At 46.6% G+C, this 19,719-nt stretch overlaps 12 protein-coding genes across 12 annotated transcripts; 8 read left to right on the forward strand and 4 right to left on the reverse strand.

Annotated features, from left to right (window-relative positions):
- Window positions 1-247: 247 nt before the first annotated feature.
- N7478_008496 (putative MFS transporter) lies at window positions 248-2,125 on the forward strand (the record flags this gene model as incomplete). Its single annotated transcript, XM_056924710.1, has 6 exons — window positions 248-458; window positions 530-563; window positions 611-775; window positions 849-1,320; window positions 1,385-1,712; window positions 1,815-2,125. The coding sequence occupies 6 exons, from the start codon at window positions 248-250 to the stop codon at window positions 2,123-2,125; spliced, it is 1,521 nt and encodes a 506-aa protein (XP_056777436.1).
- Window positions 2,126-2,754: 629 nt separating this feature from the next.
- N7478_008497 (uncharacterized protein) lies at window positions 2,755-3,036 on the forward strand (the record flags this gene model as incomplete). Its single annotated transcript, XM_056924711.1, has 1 exon — window positions 2,755-3,036. One exon carries the CDS (start codon window positions 2,755-2,757, stop codon window positions 3,034-3,036), a length of 282 nt encoding a protein of 93 aa, XP_056777437.1.
- A 435-nt stretch (window positions 3,037-3,471) lies between these two features.
- N7478_008498 (NAD(P)/FAD-dependent oxidoreductase) lies at window positions 3,472-4,877 on the reverse strand (the record flags this gene model as incomplete). Its single annotated transcript, XM_056924712.1, has 3 exons — window positions 3,472-3,664; window positions 3,720-4,708; window positions 4,758-4,877. The coding sequence occupies 3 exons, from the start codon at window positions 4,875-4,877 to the stop codon at window positions 3,472-3,474; spliced, it is 1,302 nt and encodes a 433-aa protein (XP_056777438.1).
- Window positions 4,878-5,160: 283 nt separating this feature from the next.
- On the reverse strand, window positions 5,161-5,778 carry N7478_008499 (aspartate transaminase; the record flags this gene model as incomplete). Its single annotated transcript, XM_056924713.1, has 1 exon — window positions 5,161-5,778. The coding sequence occupies one exon, from the start codon at window positions 5,776-5,778 to the stop codon at window positions 5,161-5,163; it is 618 nt and encodes a 205-aa protein (XP_056777439.1).
- An 18-nt stretch (window positions 5,779-5,796) lies between these two features.
- N7478_008500 (aspartate transaminase) lies at window positions 5,797-6,368 on the reverse strand (the record flags this gene model as incomplete). Its single annotated transcript, XM_056924714.1, has 3 exons — window positions 5,797-5,922; window positions 6,153-6,283; window positions 6,344-6,368. 3 exons carry the CDS (start codon window positions 6,366-6,368, stop codon window positions 5,797-5,799), a joined length of 282 nt encoding a protein of 93 aa, XP_056777440.1.
- Window positions 6,369-7,103: 735 nt separating this feature from the next.
- Window positions 7,104-8,103, forward strand: N7478_008501 (dihydrodipicolinate synthase family protein; the record flags this gene model as incomplete). Its single annotated transcript, XM_056924715.1, has 2 exons — window positions 7,104-7,499; window positions 7,558-8,103. The coding sequence occupies 2 exons, from the start codon at window positions 7,104-7,106 to the stop codon at window positions 8,101-8,103; spliced, it is 942 nt and encodes a 313-aa protein (XP_056777441.1).
- A 1,623-nt stretch (window positions 8,104-9,726) lies between these two features.
- Window positions 9,727-10,775, forward strand: thiA (thiamine thiazole synthase; the record flags this gene model as incomplete). The annotated part of the gene is made up of 2 exons (XM_056924716.1): window positions 9,727-10,069; window positions 10,126-10,775. 2 exons carry the CDS (start codon window positions 9,727-9,729, stop codon window positions 10,773-10,775), a joined length of 993 nt encoding a protein of 330 aa, XP_056777442.1.
- A 281-nt stretch (window positions 10,776-11,056) lies between these two features.
- N7478_008503 (inositol phosphosphingolipid phospholipase) lies at window positions 11,057-12,499 on the reverse strand (the record flags this gene model as incomplete). The annotated part of the gene is made up of 1 exon (XM_056924717.1): window positions 11,057-12,499. One exon carries the CDS (start codon window positions 12,497-12,499, stop codon window positions 11,057-11,059), a length of 1,443 nt encoding a protein of 480 aa, XP_056777443.1.
- A 204-nt stretch (window positions 12,500-12,703) lies between these two features.
- On the forward strand, window positions 12,704-14,364 carry N7478_008504 (WD40 repeat domain-containing protein; the record flags this gene model as incomplete). The annotated part of the gene is made up of 3 exons (XM_056924718.1): window positions 12,704-13,217; window positions 13,278-13,441; window positions 13,498-14,364. 3 exons carry the CDS (start codon window positions 12,704-12,706, stop codon window positions 14,362-14,364), a joined length of 1,545 nt encoding a protein of 514 aa, XP_056777444.1.
- Window positions 14,365-15,135: 771 nt separating this feature from the next.
- Window positions 15,136-16,404, forward strand: N7478_008505 (uncharacterized protein; the record flags this gene model as incomplete). The annotated part of the gene is made up of 1 exon (XM_056924719.1): window positions 15,136-16,404. One exon carries the CDS (start codon window positions 15,136-15,138, stop codon window positions 16,402-16,404), a length of 1,269 nt encoding a protein of 422 aa, XP_056777445.1.
- An 828-nt stretch (window positions 16,405-17,232) lies between these two features.
- Window positions 17,233-18,321, forward strand: N7478_008506 (uncharacterized protein; the record flags this gene model as incomplete). Its single annotated transcript, XM_056924720.1, has 3 exons — window positions 17,233-17,567; window positions 17,629-17,714; window positions 17,780-18,321. The coding sequence occupies 3 exons, from the start codon at window positions 17,233-17,235 to the stop codon at window positions 18,319-18,321; spliced, it is 963 nt and encodes a 320-aa protein (XP_056777446.1).
- Window positions 18,322-18,627: 306 nt separating this feature from the next.
- N7478_008507 (uncharacterized protein) lies at window positions 18,628-19,095 on the forward strand (the record flags this gene model as incomplete). Its single annotated transcript, XM_056924721.1, has 2 exons — window positions 18,628-18,867; window positions 19,054-19,095. 2 exons carry the CDS (start codon window positions 18,628-18,630, stop codon window positions 19,093-19,095), a joined length of 282 nt encoding a protein of 93 aa, XP_056777447.1.
- Window positions 19,096-19,719: the final 624 nt, after the last annotated feature.

The following is a 19,719-nucleotide window of genomic DNA, read 5'->3' on the forward strand; positions in this document are numbered from 1 at the left end:
ACGGCTGAGGCTTTGTGTGGGAACCTTCTCCAACTCGGTAGCTCCAATCAAACCATGTAATACACACGAGGTCAGCCGAGCAGACGGCCGGTGGCTTTACCAGATTACGACCTGGTTGTCGATCAATTTTTCTTGTCGCCCTGACCCCCGCGTTATAAAATATTACAAAATATGGGGACGCCCCCGGATTCTGGTTAAGGTCTTGCTGCTCCTCTCTTGAAATTTTCACCCCTCCAATTTCGCTGCGATGGGGTTCCTGGGAAAAGGTGAACCCTCTGGGGATGAGATTCAGCGAGCTCCCCCCGATGAAGATGTCGAAAAAACAGTCCCGGCACAATTGGAGAGTGCGCCAGTCTACCCACCGGCTAAAGTCATTCCGACTGCTATTGACCCAGAGCTGGAACGCCGGGTGTTGAGGAAGTTGGATCTACGAGTTCCCACCCTGATGGGTTTTTTTTGTATGAATCGTCATCCACTCCAGAATTTCACCAGCCTGAATTTCACTAACTGAGATTTTTTTTATTTTTAGATCTGCTCGCTTTTCTCGATCGAAGTAACATTGGGTTCGTTGCTCGTCCCCCGAATCACGATTTAAATCTAACCAGAGCAGTAATGCCAAAATCGCCGGCATGACAGAGGACCTCGGCCTCACGAGCGGCAAATATGCGTGGCTCTTGACAATTTTTTATATATCTTATACCGTTTTCGAATTTCAGGCTTTGATGTGGAAGCTCGTCAAGCCACACCAATGGGCAACCTTTGTGGTATTTTCTTGGTATGCGCCCATATGGAGATGATCTCTCCCAAACTTGAAAGAAATATGTACTCATGCTGTATGCAAATGACAGGGGTCTGGTCGCGACATGTCAAGCAGCAACGAAAAATTGGCAGGGAATGATGGCACTTCGATTCTTGATGGGCGCTTTTGAAGCCGGTTTTGGACCCGGTGTTCCCTACTTACTATCATTCTTCTATCGTCGCCATGAACTTGGTCTACGGTGTGGTCTATTCTTGTCAGCAGCTCCCCTAGCCAACACATTCGCCGGCGCACTAGCGTATGGTATTACATCCGGGCATGCAAAGCTAGCCAATTGGCGTGTTTTGTTCTTAGTCGAGGGTCTGCCTGTCTGCTTTTCAGCAATTCTGGCGTGGTTCTTTGTTCCGGATTCCCCATCTTCTGCGAGATTCCTCACCGAAGAGGAAAAAGAAGTTGCACGTGCCCGGGGCTTACAGCAGGCTGGCGATGCAGATCGCGAAAGCAAAGTCCAATGGAAAGAGCTGGCTATGACATTATTGGACGCGAAAGCCTGGTTAACTGCTGTATGTGATCATGCCATTTTTTCGTCTTGACATTCAGTCATACAGGACTAATTTTTTGAATCAGTTCATGTACTTCAGCTGCAACGTCAGCTTTTCGTCGCTGCCCGTATTCCTCCCCACTATCTTGGAGGAAATGGGCTACTCCAAAATTAACGCGCAGGGCCTCACCGCACCTCCTTTCTTTGCCTCATTCATCGTGACGATCATCACACCGTGGGTGGCGGACCGGATCCAGCAGCGCGGGCTAATGATCGCGGCGCTCTCGCTGATCGGCGGTGTGGGGTACATCTTATGCGCCACTTGCACAACAGTGGGCGTGCGCTATTTCGGCGTGTTTCTGGCTGCCTGTGGAGTCTTCCCGGCGATCGCAAATATCCTGCCGTGGGTTCTTAGTAAGTTCAAACAAAAGTACCTGAATATCGAAAAAATTCAGATAATTGCATCATGTTCAATCAGAAAAATTGGCTAATTTGCTCCTTTCTTTTCGTCAATAGACAATCAGGGCTCCGATACACGTCGCGGAGGTGGTATCATTCTGCTCAATGTTATTGGTCAATGCGGTCCCTTTTTGGGCACCAATGTTTTCCCCGATAGTCAAGCACCACGATACATCAAGGGAATGTCCATATGTGCTGCATTTATGGTCTTCACTACTTTCCTTGCTTTAGTCTTGCGGACCTTGTTGGTTTGGGAAAATAAGCAATTGGACAAGAAATATGGGCCAAGAATTGAAGTTGACGAGTCCAAGGGAGAAGTGCCTGTTGCAGAGGACAATTATGGTGCTAGTTTCCGATATATGCTGTGATTTGGAGGAAGGCCATGATATCGAATGCTAATTACTTGTTTTTTTTTTTTTTTTTAAAATGCTCAAAACATCTTTGGTACCCTCCAAATATAATGTATTAAATGGACGTTCACTGCTTCGCGAAGCCCAAGACCGACACCTAATTTTTTTGTCTCATGATACACCTGGCAACACCCCAAGCGCCGCACCTTCTTCCTTCCTTTCAGGGCCTTCTACTACTGTCACTGGATGAAATTATCAGGGAATGGTTGATTTTGAAGTGAACTTTTATATAAGTATTTTTGATAAGCCATGTGATCCTGACTTATACATATATATATAAACATGAGCTTCTTCTCCCCCTTCAATTTTCTCTTCTCCTCTCTATCCTCAAAAAAGCTATCAGTCACAGTTGTGGAGTAAGTGAAGCTTAATGATCCTTTTTGTCCGTTTGTTTTTGCTGACATGATATGTATTTCCAACCAGTGAAGATGTCTCGAAGATGAAGTGATATTTTATCTCTACGTTGGCCAGAAATTCGATTTTTTATGAAGGTATCAAGATCCTGAGCGGTTGTTCTTTGATTTTCGCTACTTGTATACTGCAAAAGTTACGCTCAGAGGATTTGGATGATTTTTTCCCTGCTACACATGGACGGTCTGAAGAACCTTACCGCCTGCATGGGCTGTACAAAGAAGCACGCTAAGTATTCCTGGCGCGGCGTCAAGGAAGACGAAATTCGCGCGGCGTGGGCGGGATCCTCTGAAAGTCGAGCAAATCCCTGGGCAGGATATCATTTGAACGTGGCCTTGCCTTTCTCAGAAAACTCATGTGGTGGCCGGGAGGAGGCACACATGACAGAAGATACTTGCTTTGCATTATCCATATCAGATCGTGGTCGAAACGTACCCGTGACGCTTATCATAGTCTGAGACAGGGCTTGACCAAGGCTAAGGTCCTACTGAATGGCAAAATTTCAGAAATTACACCTCAATTGATCGGCCAAACTCATGCTTTCCAAGGTTATTCCAATAGATAACGGCCTCAATAGCAACATCCAGACTACCCAGGACTCTAGTTTATCGAAATACATAAGGGTATAGTACATATTTGAATGGACTTGAGTACCGAGACATGTCTAGTTTTGAAAGGCAGAGTTCTTGCCCTTATGTAGCAATTCTAGAGGGCAAGTTTCCTCCATCTCAATATAACGATATATTCGACATGAGACAGCTTTTCAAATATATACCTCAAAGAAGATCGAACCTCCACCTGGCATACATACTAGTAGTAGTTGTTTTATCTCAAGTTTCAAAATACCTATCATTAAGGACCAGGGTGCACATTGTCATTGTAATTGCAGATTTTCACAACTTTGCCTTCTCCTGAGATTCCAATTCACGCCTGGGAGGGCCACCACGGCTACCATCTCCCTTGAAGGTGTCGCCTTCATTTTCATAGTCTTTCCGGAACCGCCATTTCTGGGCTAACTTGTCTGGTAGGCGGCCCTTCAGAGCCAATGACATATAATGGCCCAGAATCGGTAGGAACTTGAACGCACTAGACATAATCGGTTAATAGCTGATACCAAAATGTCATATAAAAAGGGACTTACTGTCCACTACCAGCTCCTCCAATAAAAAGATTGGGGTGGTCTGGGTGCCAGTCCATGATAAAATTCCCGCTGGGTGTATCGGTATACCAGCACAAAGCTACCTTTTCGAACGGTCGATCTCCAAGCTCAGGTAAAATTTCTTTGAGACCATCTCTGAGACGAGTTTCACCATCTTCAGGGATGAAGTTGATACGCTCGCGGGGAGGAATCAAAGGAGGCGCTGAGACGTTTGACGTATTAGCATTCAGGTCCTCCGAGGTCGGTGTACGGGTATATCCCCATCCGTGGATAGCCATCTTCAATGTCTTCGTGTCGTTATGTGGAGGGAAGTTGAACCATCCAGTGGAGAAGTTTGTGTATATGGGAAGATCCTTGTACTTCTCCATTTCTTCCTCCGTAAGTTTGACATATCCCAGTATATGTGCTGTTGACAAAGTCGAGTTGTACGTGGAGACCAGGCCCGATGACCAGGCACCAGCGGCTAAAATAAAGTGATCGCCATCAAATCTGGTGCCAGCAAGAGTACGAACACCCTTGATAGCCCGGGACGAGTCGGTGACAAATCCAGTTACTGTTCCAGCACGACCGCAAATAAATGAAATTCCGAGCTCAAAGCAATCATCTCGGAGCTGTGCAACAGCCTTTGCGGCATCTGCCCATCCAGCCTGATGATTGTTGTACCCAAAGAACCCAGGGTTTGCGAGCTCTCCGCTCAATACAGGGAACTTTCTCTTAGCGTCAGCTACACTATCAAGCGTGTTCCAAGGAAGCTTCTTCTTGTTCAGGGCGGTGGTTGTCTTTTGGATCCAGTCTTTTCCATACGGGCTGGTTTTACCGACAAGTATGTAATCAGCAGGGTAGAAAATGCCCTTGTATTTGGGGTTATCGCGCCATTTGAGATATGCATCGTACGCAAGCTCTACGTAGTCGTCATCCCCATAGTCGAACCGAATTACACGGGAAATGTCAGAGCTAGATCCGTCCGGTACCTGAAAGTGTTATTCTTATTTCATTGAGCCTGCACGTGGAATTCTTTACCGGCGCCATGTGGCGATCGAGCACCACCACATTTTTGTATCCCTCAGATGCAAGCTGGTAGGCTGTCGAGAGGCCAAAAATACCAGCGCCTATAATGACGATTTTATTTTGCTTGTCCATATTGGTGTTTGTTTCTGTGATATATGAGTCTGAAAATAAATCCACAATGGAAACCAAGAAAGATAAAAATCAAAATTCTCATTGAGCACACTGGAGGTCTTTATACTCTGCCCCCGCATTGCCGCTGGGGGCCCCTGCAACTAGTAGGCGCCGTGATGCCCGCTCACGTGTGCGGCATTCTGAGGGTTTTCCGTTGTTGAGACACCGCCATTTATCATATTAAAGTGATAGTGACAAGTTTCAATTGATATAAAATCATGTATTTTACTAACTCTGGTCGTGCTTACTGAACGGTGCTAACAACATCATCAATAGCCCCCGCAAAGTACGCGACATTGTGATCATCCAATCCAGCAGCGCTTATTCGACCAGTTTCAGCCATATAAATGTGCCACTTGTTGCGCAGTTGCAAGACTTGCGCAGGTGTCAATCCCGTGAAACTGAACATCCCAATTTGATCCACAATATGATTCCATGTGCCAAGTGTCTTCATCTGATCTAACTCCTTCTTCAGAGAACTTCTCATTTTCTTGATGCGGCCAGACATGGTCAATAAGTCTGCTTCCCATTCCTTAAACAACTGCTGGTCATTCAATACAATAGCTGGAATTTGAGCGCCAAAGATAGGTGGACTGTATATCTCTGAGAGCTGCAACTTGGAGAGTTGAGATGTAACGTTGGCTATTGTAGAGGGTGCATCTGCACCAGGCGCAGCTATAAAGTTGAAGGCGCCAACACGCTGGCCATAGAGACCGAGGTTCTTGGCGAATGATTGAGCGATGACGAGCTGGAATCCTTGATCGACAAAATGCCGAATAGCAAAGTTATCTTTTGAAAGATAGCCTATCGCGAAGCCCCGGTAGGCACAGTCGAAGAAGGGGAAAAGCTCGTTGACTTGCATTATCTTAGCAATTTCTTTTCAATCATCTTCTGTGGGGTTCACTCCAGTTGGTTTATGGGCACAGTTATGTAAAACCACAATGCTTCCCTTTGGAGCGGACTTGAGAGTTTCCGTCATGCCTTTGAGATCAAAATCCTTGGTGTTCTGGCGGAAATAAGGCTAGTGTTTCACAGGCAAGTTGACAGTGTCGAATACTTGATCGTGGATTGGCCACGATGGAGAAGAGATGTAAACAGCAGGAATTAGCCTTTCCGTGAATTTGAAGATTAGAAAAGCCCCGGTATGTACAGCTCCAGTTCCCGAAATAGTTTGAAATGTACAGACCTTCAAGGTAGTGTTAGATGAGGTTTTCAAGCGAGGAAATAGTCACATACTCTGTTCTCTGTAATCGCGACAGAGTCTTGTCCAAGAATTAAACCCTGAGCTGCATTGTTGAATGCTGGAATACCAGCGATGGGAAGATACTCATGATCTTGGCTGGGGTCGCTATTGTAGATTTTACTGCCTAGGATATACCTGTTAGCAGAAACTCACAAATAACACTGGCTGGGCCCTCAAATTTTACCTTCCGCACAACAGGAAGAATCCATGGCTTTGCATTCTCGTCTCGATAAGCTCCAACACCGAGATCAATCTTCTGTGGCGATGTATCTGCCTCATATGCGCTTACCAGGCTATACAGAGGGTCGGTTAGTGCGTCTGGAATCCCTTGCGGGTTAAAGCGCGGTGTCGTAGAGTCGAACCCTCAGTTCATCGTGTCAGCCTTCAGATGTTCAATAACAATTCACGAAATAATAAATAAATTTGCCTATGGCGAATAGATAGAAGGCACGTAAGCGCAAAAGCCGCTTGAACGTCTAATTATCCGTGAGTTTGTGGATTCATGCCCCGCCTTCCCCCGCTATGGATCCCTTGTAAGTGAAAGGCGTCGGAGAAGTGACAACATGTTGATCGTGTGATTTTCTTAATATCAAGTAGAGTTGACTGAGAATCTAATTACACCTCTACCTCTCGGTGGCTAGACGCACTATGAAATGCTCTTAGAATTTTCATGATTGATAGTGGCCCTTGAATTCATACATGGCGATATTGATACGGTCAGCCTTATTAGATGCCGACATTCACTGTCCACACGGGTGTGGACGGAAGCGGAGCCATGAGATCATAAGCTTCGCGTCCAGTCAACGTTGGAAGTCGATGGAGCTCCATTGAAAATTCTTGAGGAAGAGATGGGGGGCACAGAAGCTATCTATACAAATACTTCTTTATCATCAACTAACCCAGCTCATACTCAATTTCAGCCGTATCAACTTTGACACTCCATGATGGCTCCTCACGTACCTCCACCTGGTATCTACCCACCCCTTGTGACCTATTTCAACCAAGACGAGTCGGTCGATTATGATAGTCTGTTGGGGCATATTGACTTAATGACCCAGGGCGGAGTAAGTGGGCTTGTGCTACAAGGGAGTAACGGTGAAGCCGTTCATCTTCTTCACGAGGAACGCCAAGAGATCGTTTCGCGCGTTCGTCAGCATTTGATCAAAATTGACTATCCAGATCTACCTTTGATTGTTGGGTGCGGGGCTTTCAGTGTTTATGAGACCCTACTGCACATCGAGGAGGCCAAGAAAGCCGGTGCGGATTATGCACTTGTACTCGCACCCGCTTACTGGGTGCCATTGATGACACCGGCCGGTGTAAAGGACTTCTTTGGCCAGGTACGTTAAGTTTGAATATTAATTGACGGCATGTAGCTAATTCAAATCTCATCAAAAGGTAGCAGATGATTCGCCCTTACCCATCGTGATATACAACTACCCTGATGTCACCGGCGGCATCAACATCTCCTCAGATACTATTATCGAACTTGGGCGAAAACACAAGAACATTGTCGGTGCTAAACTCACTTGTGGAGATGTTGGTAAGCTAGCCCGTATCCAGTCTTCTTTTGGACCAGGGGAGTTCGCTGGATTTGCCGGCAAGTCAGACTTTCTACTCCCGGCTCTGGTTGTTGGTGCGCATGGGGCGATTGTCGGATCTGCAAATTTATGGCCTAGGGTGCACTCGAGGCTTAGTACATACTACAAGACTGGTCAACTAGACGAGGCTCGCCAAATTCAGGCAAAACTCAGTCACGCGGATGAAAAGCTCATGAGCATTGGAGCTGTTGGTGTTAAGTCGGCTATGTGCCATCATTTTGGCATTGGAGCTGGCTACGGCCGCAGACCATTCAAGAACGCAACTTACATGGAGTTTCCTGATAATGTACGAAAGCCTATTTATGAGATGACAGCAATAGAAAAGCAGCTTTCTCCAATGTAAATATGGAATAGAACCTATGAAACCGAAATGAAAAAGCTTGGATATAATCTTTACCTTTCCGTGATTCGCGACTGAATTACATCAATATTAATTTGTCTAGTAAGACTTTCTGCCTTTTTCCTTGATAAATATAATTGTTTATGACATTTTATGCAACATGATGACGTGTTAGATAGAAATGGGCGTCCTTGCAGCGGAAATGGATTATTTGAAGAAGCGTGAGAAGACACGAAAAAGCCCAGAGGTGATATGCTGGCAGCATGGTGTCTCACCATCTGTAATAGGTTCACAGCTGTTACCCAGTCGGAATTTATCTTTATGAACAAATAAGAATTGAATCCTGAGGGTGACTAGTCTCGCCCACCTTCCGCATAAAGTATTCGGTCCCATTGCTGCGTAATTACAGTCCACGGGTGGTTTTGGCGCAAATTGAGGGAATTAACTTTGAAAAAGGGTTCAGTAACAACGAAAGTCTTCGAATACAATTAACGGCTTGAGTGCTTCCCAAAGGTCAAATTGATCCACCATTGTACTCTTCGTCTTAAGATCGGACCCCGGCAATCCTGCCAAGGTGCAGTGTACCATTCCACAACAAAAAGACTTTGGTCATTTAAATTGGTCATACATCGTAAATGCAGCCTAAATAATGTGAAACATTTGCAATGAAAACTCAAAGATTCGCAACGACTCCAAAATTAAAGCTCCGCTGGCGGGGAAAGAATCGGAGAGCTGCATCTGGGCCGAGAAGCACCCGGAATAGAGTCGCCCGATGCATCATCCACGTCTTTCCGCCATTATAAACTTTGAAATGGAAAGATTATTGAGCGTAGGATCTTTCGAGGAGTTGCTAGATTGATTCGCTAGATCTAATTATTCTGGTATAGTTTATTTTGCAGTTTCAAACTTATAAGTTCAAGTATTGAGAATGCTATTTAAATAGTTAGGAGCAAAAGTCCACAGTAAGCACCGCCTTCGAAGCCCCCAAATCAGGAAACGTCATTATGCGATCAGGATCAACAAGTCCCCGCCCGAAATCGCTGTTCACCGGCTACTCAGAGTATCCGGTGAACGGATAGACTCGGGGCGATTACAACACGATGTGTGGGATGGTGGGGTACACTTGCATAAAAGGTTGCGCTGCCCCTCGCCCCAACAATCTTTCTTTTCTGACACCATCCACTCTCAACTACAAAAATTTTAGTCTATCGAAGCCAAATAACTCAGTAACTATGAGACCTTCAGGCTCAATCTGTCCTGTGCTAACCCTTGCCTAGGTTTTGAAAGCCAAGTACATACCACCCACTCCCTTGTGGGAAGTCATGGACATGCTTTGGCTGGATTTATTATCCCTTAGGGATCAAGGTATTACAGGTAACGTCTGTGCGTGTGCCGGTGTTCGTTCTCATGTCATTGGTTTTTTCTGCTGGTTTATCCCAAGATGATTCGTCTCGAGGGTTACAACTACAGAGGATATTAGCGATGTGGGTTCGTCCTGAGATTATACGGCCAAAACTTGATCTGGATAATACCAGCGAAAGGATCATGCTTCCCTCCCTTTCCCCTCTTGGTTGTCTGGAAAACTAACAAAGACCCAAGTCAATTTGACTTGATCCCTAACCCACAATGTCTCCACCCGCTGCTATCTTTGAGCCTGTCACTGCCCCTACCGGTATTAAGGGCAAGGTTATCGTCCCAGAGACGGCTACTACCACCCTGACTGGTCAGGGACAGAGTCAGCTTCTTGAACAGTTCGGCGGCAAGTGGGATGCGTTCAAGTTCGCCCCTATCCGCGAAAGCCAGGTCTCTCGTGCCATGACTCGTCGTTACTTCCAGGATCTGGACAACTACGCTGAGAGTGATGTTGTCATCGTCGGTGCTGGTTCCTGTGGTCTGAGCTCTGCTTATGTGCTGGCCAAGGCCCGTCCAGACCTGAAGATTGCCATTATTGAGGCTTCCGTGTCTCCTGGTGAGCTTTGACAGTCATGAGAAGGCTCATAGAAAATGCATTAACAATTTAAACAGGTGGCGGTGCTTGGCTCGGTGGTCAGCTCTTCTCCGCCATGGTTCTCCGTCGCCCCGCCGATGCTTTCCTGACTGAGCTCGGCGTTCCTTTCGAGGAGGAGCCTAATAACCCCAACTTCGTGGTTGTTAAGCACGCCGCTCTCTTCACCTCGACTTTGCTGTCTAAGGTGCTTTCCTTCCCCAACGTGAAGCTTTTCAACGCCACTTGCGTCGAGGACTTGATCACCCGTCCTGATGGTCCTGGCAAGGTTCGCCTGGCTGGTGTCGTCGTAAACTGGACCCTGGTCACTCTGCACCACGATGACCACTCCTGCATGGACCCCAACACTATCAACGCTCCCATCATCATCAGTACCACTGGCCATGACGGTCCTTTCGGTGCCTTCTGTGCTAAGCGTCTTGTCTCCATGAACACCATTGAGAAGCTCGGTGGCATGCGTGGTCTTGACATGAACTTGGCTGAGGATGCTATCGTCAAGAACACCCGTGAGGTTAACAAGGGTCTTATCATCGGTGGTATGGAGCTGTCTGAGATTGATGGCTTCAACCGCATGGGCCCTACTTTCGGTGCCATGGCCATGTCTGGTGTCAAGGCTGCTGAGGAGGCGCTTCGCGTCTTTGATGAGCGTAAGCGCGAGTGCGCTGAGTAAACCAGGACACCGAAATATTTGTTCCAGGTGGAGCTTCACACTCACTGCCCGATGGCTTATTGCTAGTTTTGCTTTTGATAATGTACTCCACACTCGTTATGTGCGACGACTTGAAATTATAATTGTGATTCCAACCATATATCCACTCGCGTATTATTAAGTAACTCGGTATTATGTACTGCAGTAGTATTAAATGATGTGTAGCTGCTAGTTATATTACATGGAATAGTCTTCTAAAGTTTCGGTATAACGTATCTGGGCCTCCGCTCAATCATAGTTCGTTAGTCCTCCTTGTCCTGCCCCCGTTTGTCAGAAGCAAGAAGTAAATCCTTCGCGTTGCGCACCTCCCATTCGAATTCCTTAAGTGCACGAAGCTCACTTGATACGAACAAGCCCCCAATGAGACCATCCAGAATTCCAGCTCCAAAGTTCAGAGTACTAAGCAAGATAAGGATGAAGCCGATGTAGGTACGACTGCCCACCCACCAAACACCGACGAAGCATCCGATAGAGACTACCACAGACAACAAGAAATGCGCAAGGCGCCAGCGGCGTTGCGACCGTTCTCGAAATACGTAGGCATCAATCATACCGAAGATTTCGTCGTATGTTTCTGCGGTAAGGCCACTGTAGGGAGAGGCGTGTTTAGATTCTGTACTATGAAGAGACTGAGATCTCGTTTCTGATTTAACGGAATCTCCGATAGGGAAGCGAGTGATGACTGCCTCAACGGCGAAATGGTCGCTCAAAGAGCAGCGAAGGGTCGGATGACGCTGGGTCATACTGACTTGAGCCGACTCGACAGACCAGCGTGGCTCTGGAAACTCGGGCGCATATCCACCATCACCAACGAATATATAATCCAGACGCTTCGCGCGAGGGTCCGGGTCGTCTTTGTTAATCGTAATTTCTTCGCCTTTATCGAGGCGCTTCTGTAAAGCTTTTGACCAACGCCAGGTATTGAAAGACCCATCACAAGTGGCGCCATTCTCTAGCAAGTTAAACTCCGCAGAAGGAATGGGTAGGTTTCTAGCTTTCTCAATGGGGTTTATTGCGGCAGCGAGAGAAGAATTGGGGTGCAGCTCGCGCCAAACATCACGAACAGGACTTCGGGCGCTGATCAATCGATGTGCAAAAGACGAGGGAAGCATATTGAAGTCGCCTAGACCAATCACTAGGTGCCCCCGCTCCGCAGCACCGCGCATGAGCTTGGATATTTCCCACGCCTGCGCGGTTCGGTGACATAGGTAGGAGTCGTTGGGTTCACGCTCATAAGGGGCATGCAGGTGAGTACAGAATACTTCGGCGACGTCGGCTGTACCAGGTCCGAAGCGGACTCGGGCACATGCGACGCCCTTTCCTACGAACCAGTCGCCTCGGAAGAAAGCTGTTGGCCGTCCATTGAGCGGGTAGCAGTACATGCTGCTCTCCTCGATCGGCCATTTCGATAAAATTGCCAAACCCGCACCAAATATGCCTCCAAAGTAAAATTTTCCGTATGGTAGAATGTGTCTCGTTTGGTCTCGGATGCTCTCGTAGTCTTTTTGTGTCCAGCATTCCTGTAAGCCGACTATTTCTGGTGGAGGGCTGGCCAAAGCCAGTTGTCGTCCGATCTCGGATAGACGCTCATGACGGTACGTTGCAATATATTTCAGACCCCAGCAATTGAAAGTCAAGATTCGGATGTGTGTTGGAGGCTCCGCGGGTATGATTGAAGAGCCCATGGTTGGTGGTTCTGGGCGTTGATTGTTGATTGTTGAACAAAAGGGAAGCTCCCCGACTACCGATTGCAGGAAATAGCAAAGCGGAGTGTCGATCAGTGATGTAAATTTGGTCTCACCGCCTTCGAAACGCGCCCTGTCATTTTCACGGGTAATCGCATCTTTAAATCGCGTTTGCCAGTGTCCTGGATTGGGCTTCAATTCCGTATGGACCATGCGCATTCTCCACCACGTCGACGGGAGACCCGTGAGTCTCCCGTTGGTTCCTCTACAGATGAGCTGGCTGCCCCTTCAGACCATGAAGAACGTGAGCGACGACGAACAAGCTGGGGTGCGTCTAAAAATATCACCCCGCGACGAAAAAGCCGCGAGGACCGTCATTTGAGCGACTCAGATAGTCCTGATGAATTGGCTGGGGACGCGGATGAATACTGGCGTTCCTCTCGAAACTCTCGCAGCCCCTCGCCAATTGATCGCCCTGCAGGTCAAGCTAGCCTTGACAGTCTCTCGGAAGATCGATTGAGTACCGGTGACGACGATAACGACACGCCAATTCGTGACGATATGCCAGGTCGCTCTTCTACCCCCATACCCTCTGATGCAGCACCACCCCCAAAACCCGAGCGTTTGAATTATCATGAGAAGTTCGTTCTCCAGGGTCACTTGCGAGGCGTGTCTGCTGTACAATTTTCCCCCGACTGCTCAATGATCGCTAGTGGTGGTAAGACGAATTCTGATATATTATTGCAAACGTGTTACTTACCCGAACTCTCCATTTTAGGTGCCGATGCAGCGATTAAGGTCTGGGACACTTTGACTGGAAGACTGATTTACACATTTGAGGGACATTTGGCGGGTATCTCCACACTTGCCTGGAGTCCTGATGGACAGTGGATTGCATCAGGGTCTGATGACAAAACTATCCGATTTTGGAACGTGAATACCGTATGAGGCACCAACCCTCTACCAAGAAATAAATAAAACTAACTTGCTTGCTACAGGGCAGAGCGCACACCAAACCTTTCGTCGGCCACCACAACTACGTCTATCAAATCGCATTTGCGCCAAAGGGAAACATTCTCGTCAGTGGCTCTTACGATGAAGCTGTTTTCTTATGGGATGTGCGTCGCGCTCGCGTCATGAAATCTCTCCCCGCCCACTCTGACCCTGTCGCTGGTATTGACGTTGTACACGACGGTACACTCATCGTTTCGTGTGCGTTGGATGGCTTGGTGCGGGTATGGGATACACACAGTGGCCAATGTCTCCGAACTCTTGTGTACGAGGATAACCCGCCGGCGACGTGTGTCAAGTTTTCGCCAAATGGCAAATATATTCTGGCGTGGACTCTGGATGGTTGCATTCGCATGTGGAACTACGTTGAGAGTCGTGTGGTCAAGACGTTCCAGGGGCATGTCAATAAGAAATACAGTATATCCGGGTGCTTTGGCATGTATGGTGCGCCGGATGTCCGGTATTCCCCACCATTGTGCTTCGCTGTAAGTGGCAGTGAAGACGGTGCCATTTTGTGTTGGGATGTTGTCAGCAAAAATATCCTTCAACGTATCGAGGGCCACACCGACGTCGTTCTCTGCGTTCACTCTGGGGTCATCAATGGCAAGCGACTTCTTGTTAGCTCCGGCTTGGACAAGACAATCCGTGTTTGGGAAGAGTTGCCAGAAAACGAAGAAGCCCTAAGAGATATTCCGGATAATACTTCTGGTGATGGCAGTCTGCCAAATGGAGTCACTCCTAGCGGCGATGCAGATGGTCCTAGCGGCGATGCAGATGGCGACAACATGATGACTGATGCGCCCCCTGATCCCTCCGCCACGAGCACCCCCGCGGAAGATGTGATGATGACATGATCCAAAAAGCTTCTTTCCCCTAATTTTTATCTTGCATTCTGGTTCTCGCACCGGCGGGTCAACTTTTTGTTTTTGTGAATCGGAAAATACCCGGTGTTTGGAGTTGACGATAGTCATGGCATTGCATAGTCTTCAATTTCAAGTCAAAAGTGACGATATCTATCTACAACAGTACCTATAACGGAAAATTTTACGCAATCTACATACCTAAGGGGCAGGTAGCTAGGCACTGGGCTACTCTATACTACTAATCAAACTACTAAAAATAGCATATTATCAAATTGCTGCATGATTCAATTAGTCAAGCCGAGCTCTAGAGGCGGGGTGTCTGCACGTGTTCTGTACTGCTCAGCGAACTCGGCAGTTTTGCATACGAACGCACTGTTGCCACATTGGAGCTAAAGCTACTAGGACCGCCACAAGCTGAACAACGCATAGAACAGACAGACTTTCCCGTCCTCAAGTCTAAATTAAGCATAAGAGAGCCGCCACGATCGTTCTAGAGTGCTCTGCACCGCTCACATGATCGGCTCATTGCTGTCAAGCTTGTGTGTGCGGCTCCACAATAAAGTCAATTCGCACGCCTTGGCTTCCTAATTAGGCTTAATGGTGGGCTCCATGTGGACTACATACAACCCCATGATATACAAATTTTTCTTGACGAATTGTCCACAAAGAATTGTGTGCTCGGAAGACACAATAAATTTATGATCTCCCTGCTCTACAGTTCATTCAAGCGCTGTTCACTCTCAGAACAATACAACCGATGCCATGTCGTCAAAGCTACAGCTGGTCTGTCCCTCTGAACATGACATATACTTCAATCTCGATGGAGATGGTTATGCGGAGCCTATCAATGGCTCGGTGAAGCTTCATTATAATGAAGCTCTTGTCGGTACTGCTCCCCAGTTACAACTACGTCTCATACGAACCGTGGCGTCGGAGAATAAGCAAACAGCTATCTCGGCTCGCGAAAGCCAATTTCTAAGAAAGATCAAACGCCCATTCTTGAATACTACAAAGCAAGAAGAATCTTACAAGATTGAATCATGCGCAATAATCAATGAAACAACGCGTCATATTTCCCTGTTTGATCAGACGAGGACCTCTGGATGCACCAACTCCATCAATATTCCATTTTCCATTGCTGTCCCAGTGAATACACCTGGAACAACGACTACCTCGCTTGGAAAAATCACATACTCTATAATTGCCACCATGCTCACGCCAGGGCGGGACTCATTCAATACTGCTCAGCCAATCCATCTTGCACGGAAGCTCATCCCAGATCGGCACTCCATTCAGCATATCCGATCATATTCCAAGTCACCTGTCATCAATCAAATTACTCTTTCTCAAGACATCCCAGTCGACTCAAATTCTTGGTTATCAGCCTGTGCAAATATCTCTCTCCGGCAAGCAATGACTATGACACAACGCGATTCTGAATTCAAGTGCGCTACGATTCGCACGATCCATTGGCGTGTGGAAGAGGTTACCAGACTGGTCACCCAAGATGAAAACAACCTCCAATATACCGATAACGCCGATTTTCTCAAAGAAGAGTCAGTTCGGGAGATATGCAGTGGAAAACATAAAGGCTACTGGTCATCACACCACAATCCGTTGGTGAAACAACGGCATCAAAAATCAGAAGAACAAGATTCGACTCTCGATATCCCGCTTGAAATTTCCATTCCTAAGACCGCACACCTGAGCTCCAGAGTTGATGAAACTTTCTATACTTCTACCCCATCGAGGGTGCTGGGACTTTCGGGTGAAGATTCCCCAATGGATGAAAGCAATGTGATTATCGTGGAGCATCGACTTAAACTTGACTTCATCACGGGTGAAGATACATTTGATACTCGCTCCAATAATTTGGTGGACCGGAAACCACATCGCTCTACTTTATCCGCCATTTTTCCTCTCTTGATCGAGAATGGCGTAAAGTGCGACTTTGAGGCTGTTGCTTTTAGTAACCCGCCAAGATATGAAGATATTTCGTTGTCGCCTCCGGAATATATTACGTTGGAATGATGCACCTGAGTCCTGTCTTGGACGAATAGATTAATTTTAATTAATAATAAATTTAATGTTTATCATACAATTTCATGTCGCGCTTAGGAGAATGGGGGGTTGAATGGCAAGCTTTGAAGCATTCAAGTTCCGGTATTCAACTACACATGAAATCTCCCCAGAGGAATAATTCATGTTTGGGGAAATGAGCGGTTGAGCCTTTTTCATTTAATTTGAAGTACATGTTCATATTTCTTGCGAGGTGAGAATGTCACGTCTATTCACACAAAGTTCTCAGAACGCCAATCTTTCTTTGGCTTTGGTAGTTCTTCAGGGTTGGCGTTGGCAATTTCAATGAACTCACGAATAGGTATATCTTGCAATGAGACAATTTTGGATCTCTTGATAACCTTATACCCAAAGTAAAGAGCAACAATGAATGCAATGCCAAAATAAGAACTTATAAATATCTCGGTTGACCAATGGCCGTTCAAAAAGACTTCAAACCCATTCGTAACAATGACTACTAGAAAGAAGCTCAATGCCGCCCACGAAAGGTATGTACTCTGGCGAGTGGCGTGATAGTACAATTTATGCATTTTCAAAACCGGCAAAAAACAAAAGAATTTTTGACCAGGCAGCCCAAAGTAGTGGGCTGATTAGTTGTTACCTATAAAGTGAGTGTTAAGCTTTGTATATGCATGAAGGATCGGCTCAGCTGGCTATCTTTCTAAGCCACCGTCACACCGTGCATTCACAACAAATACCCCTCAAAGCCACTGTGGCTAGCCACATAAATTGACCATCCGTCGAATCTCACTCTTTTTCTTTTCCTCTGATTCATAGGCCATGGCGCTGGATGATGTATCCCCTTCCACGCCGACCGTTGCACAACTCATGGTTGCATCTCCGCTCCGCATTATCCTACACAGTCGACCCAATATCCGTAGGCAATCGGAAAACAAGCTGAAAGAGACGTGTCTGAATATTGTCAATAATTTCTTTGACGATAAAGCCGCTCGGAATGTTCATCGCGAGAATACCTATGTCCACTTTCCCTCCTTAGGGAGTGACTGGAAAAGCCAGGTGATCATCGACTATTGTACTGGGGATATTCCAGAAGGCAGTTTTGTCAACAAGGTCCCACTGGTTGTTTATATCGTGTCCCAGAGAGATGATGAACTGTATGTGGATTCTCTTACTGAATCCAACCTTTTTTTTCATGTTTCATTAACCGCTCGACAGGGTGTTCGAAGAAGCGCGAACAAGTCCGTTAATGGAGGAGAATATACACTCTGACACAGTCTTACTTCCATGGAAATCGACAGAGTGTATGATTCTTGGTCATTGACCCTTTTTGAATCCACGAACACTAACTTTTTCATTGATGCCACAGTTACGAAAGTACGCCTGGACATTAGAACGCGCAAGGAAAATGAACTGCATAAACGGACACAGCTGGAACAAGACACGAGGCGCCAAATGTGGGGCAAGAGACAAGTTAGCCTTGCGGCAGATGTTGAAGCCAAAATCCGTCAGAATATTGAGGGTGAGATGCTAGACATCGAAACAGAAGCTCAGTCTAGTACTGCGGCATCTCCTACCCAATTATCAGACCACCTTTCACTCTTTGAACTCACTATTCGCCTTCGAGATCGACCCGTTCGTGTCCTGTTGCAAGTTAAAATTGATGGCAACCCGAGCAGCATTCGCAAACAGTCTACGATCGCCTCGAGAAGCTTCCTTCAACTCATGATGCGGGATCAGTATCACAAGATAAATTTTTATCGCTGCATTCGAGCATCAAATATGAAGGTTAACAGTGAGCTGGAGTGTTGGGCTCTGGTAGACTATTGGATCGGGCGCTCGACGAGAACAGAAAACCCCCCGTTTCTGACGATGGGTTATCGTGGCGATATGCGCGATGGTCTGATGTGAGTGGATTGACCCCTTCCCGTCGTATCGTCAGCTCATTATAACTGTCGTATTTTACCTCCGTCCACTCGTTTGTTTTTCACCCAATAGCGAGGTCGGACGAATGGTTTTGCGTCTCGTGCTGTCGTCAGCTTTTGATGTGGGCGCATTGTGGCTGATCCATTTCGCACAGGAAATTTCAGCCGACAGGGCTAACTAATACTGGGACACAGGCTGCTTGTGTAAGTAAACTTCGTTTTCCTTAAAGCTTGAATTCTCTATGACCGTTTTTTTCGCATCTAGGGCTAACATAATGGTGCATCATAGTCCATGTTCTTGGCGAAATTTCCCTTGGGGCATAAAGGCTCTTCCGTGACCATCGAGGGCGCAGAACCTACGGGGAATAACCATCCTTCTAGTGGGAGAGATTTGATTTCGTCGATTAATTCCGATGGAGCAACGGAGTCGCAATCTGGATCCCATACAAGCGCATTACGTGGTGGAATTGTCTCAGGCGACTGGGTGGTCTCCGATTACCAAAGCGGGCATACACTTGACAGTTGGGAGTTTGTAAGTGATTTTTGATTCATGGTTGGTGATTGATTAGTAGTTCGAGATTGTCAATTCCATATTCAAATTGTTTTGAAGAATCTGTGAGTACGAGGGATATGAACACTAATGGTTTAGGATGGGAAATTTCATATTGACAATTTTAGAAGTTGAATATTCTCTTGCAAAAATGTTATTCTTCATTAGTTTTGCCTAGACATGCAAGTGCGCACTGAGATTGATCTCTAGACAGAGCCGCACCTTCCCATGTTAAGTTTGTATCCCAACATTGAACTCGTTAACATAGCCTCATTATTCTTTCATCAATTCTTCTTCTTTGAATTCGCCGTCTTCAACACTCCTGAATTACTCAGTGGTGGCTGCAATGAATATCACGATGGACAATGCGACATCGGAGTTTCTCCGCGAATCTCTAATTTTATATCTTTGTTTCTTCCGCCGCTATTGTCACGAGTTTTGTACTCTTCAGCATGCTGTATCTTCTGGTGTTCACCATGACAAAGGCTTTCTCTTTCTTCGGTATCGATCTGTGGCATTATTTGGAGAACTTTTATCACGAAATGAATCAAGACTGGCTTGTCGTTTTCATGAACTCGATTGCAAAATCATTGTGTTCGGGACCCCATGCAGACGCTCAAATCAAACTCCTGAAGATGAAGAAGAAGTTACTACTTGAGGGCAATGGTTTTGCACAGCGAGACATATACTTGGCAGAGCATATTGCGTTCCAGAGAAACACCCACAGAAAAGCGACACCTGCAGAGCACAACCATCTCGATAGAAACCTGCGAGAATCAAAGCACATGTCGCAGAAGTTTCTCGATAACTGGCAAAGACTAAAAACCTTATCCC

Source organism: Penicillium angulare, assembly GCF_028827245.1.
Source record: "Penicillium angulare strain IBT 27051 chromosome Unknown utg000005l_segment0_segment0, whole genome shotgun sequence".
Taxonomy (NCBI): domain Eukaryota; kingdom Fungi; phylum Ascomycota; class Eurotiomycetes; order Eurotiales; family Aspergillaceae; genus Penicillium; species Penicillium angulare.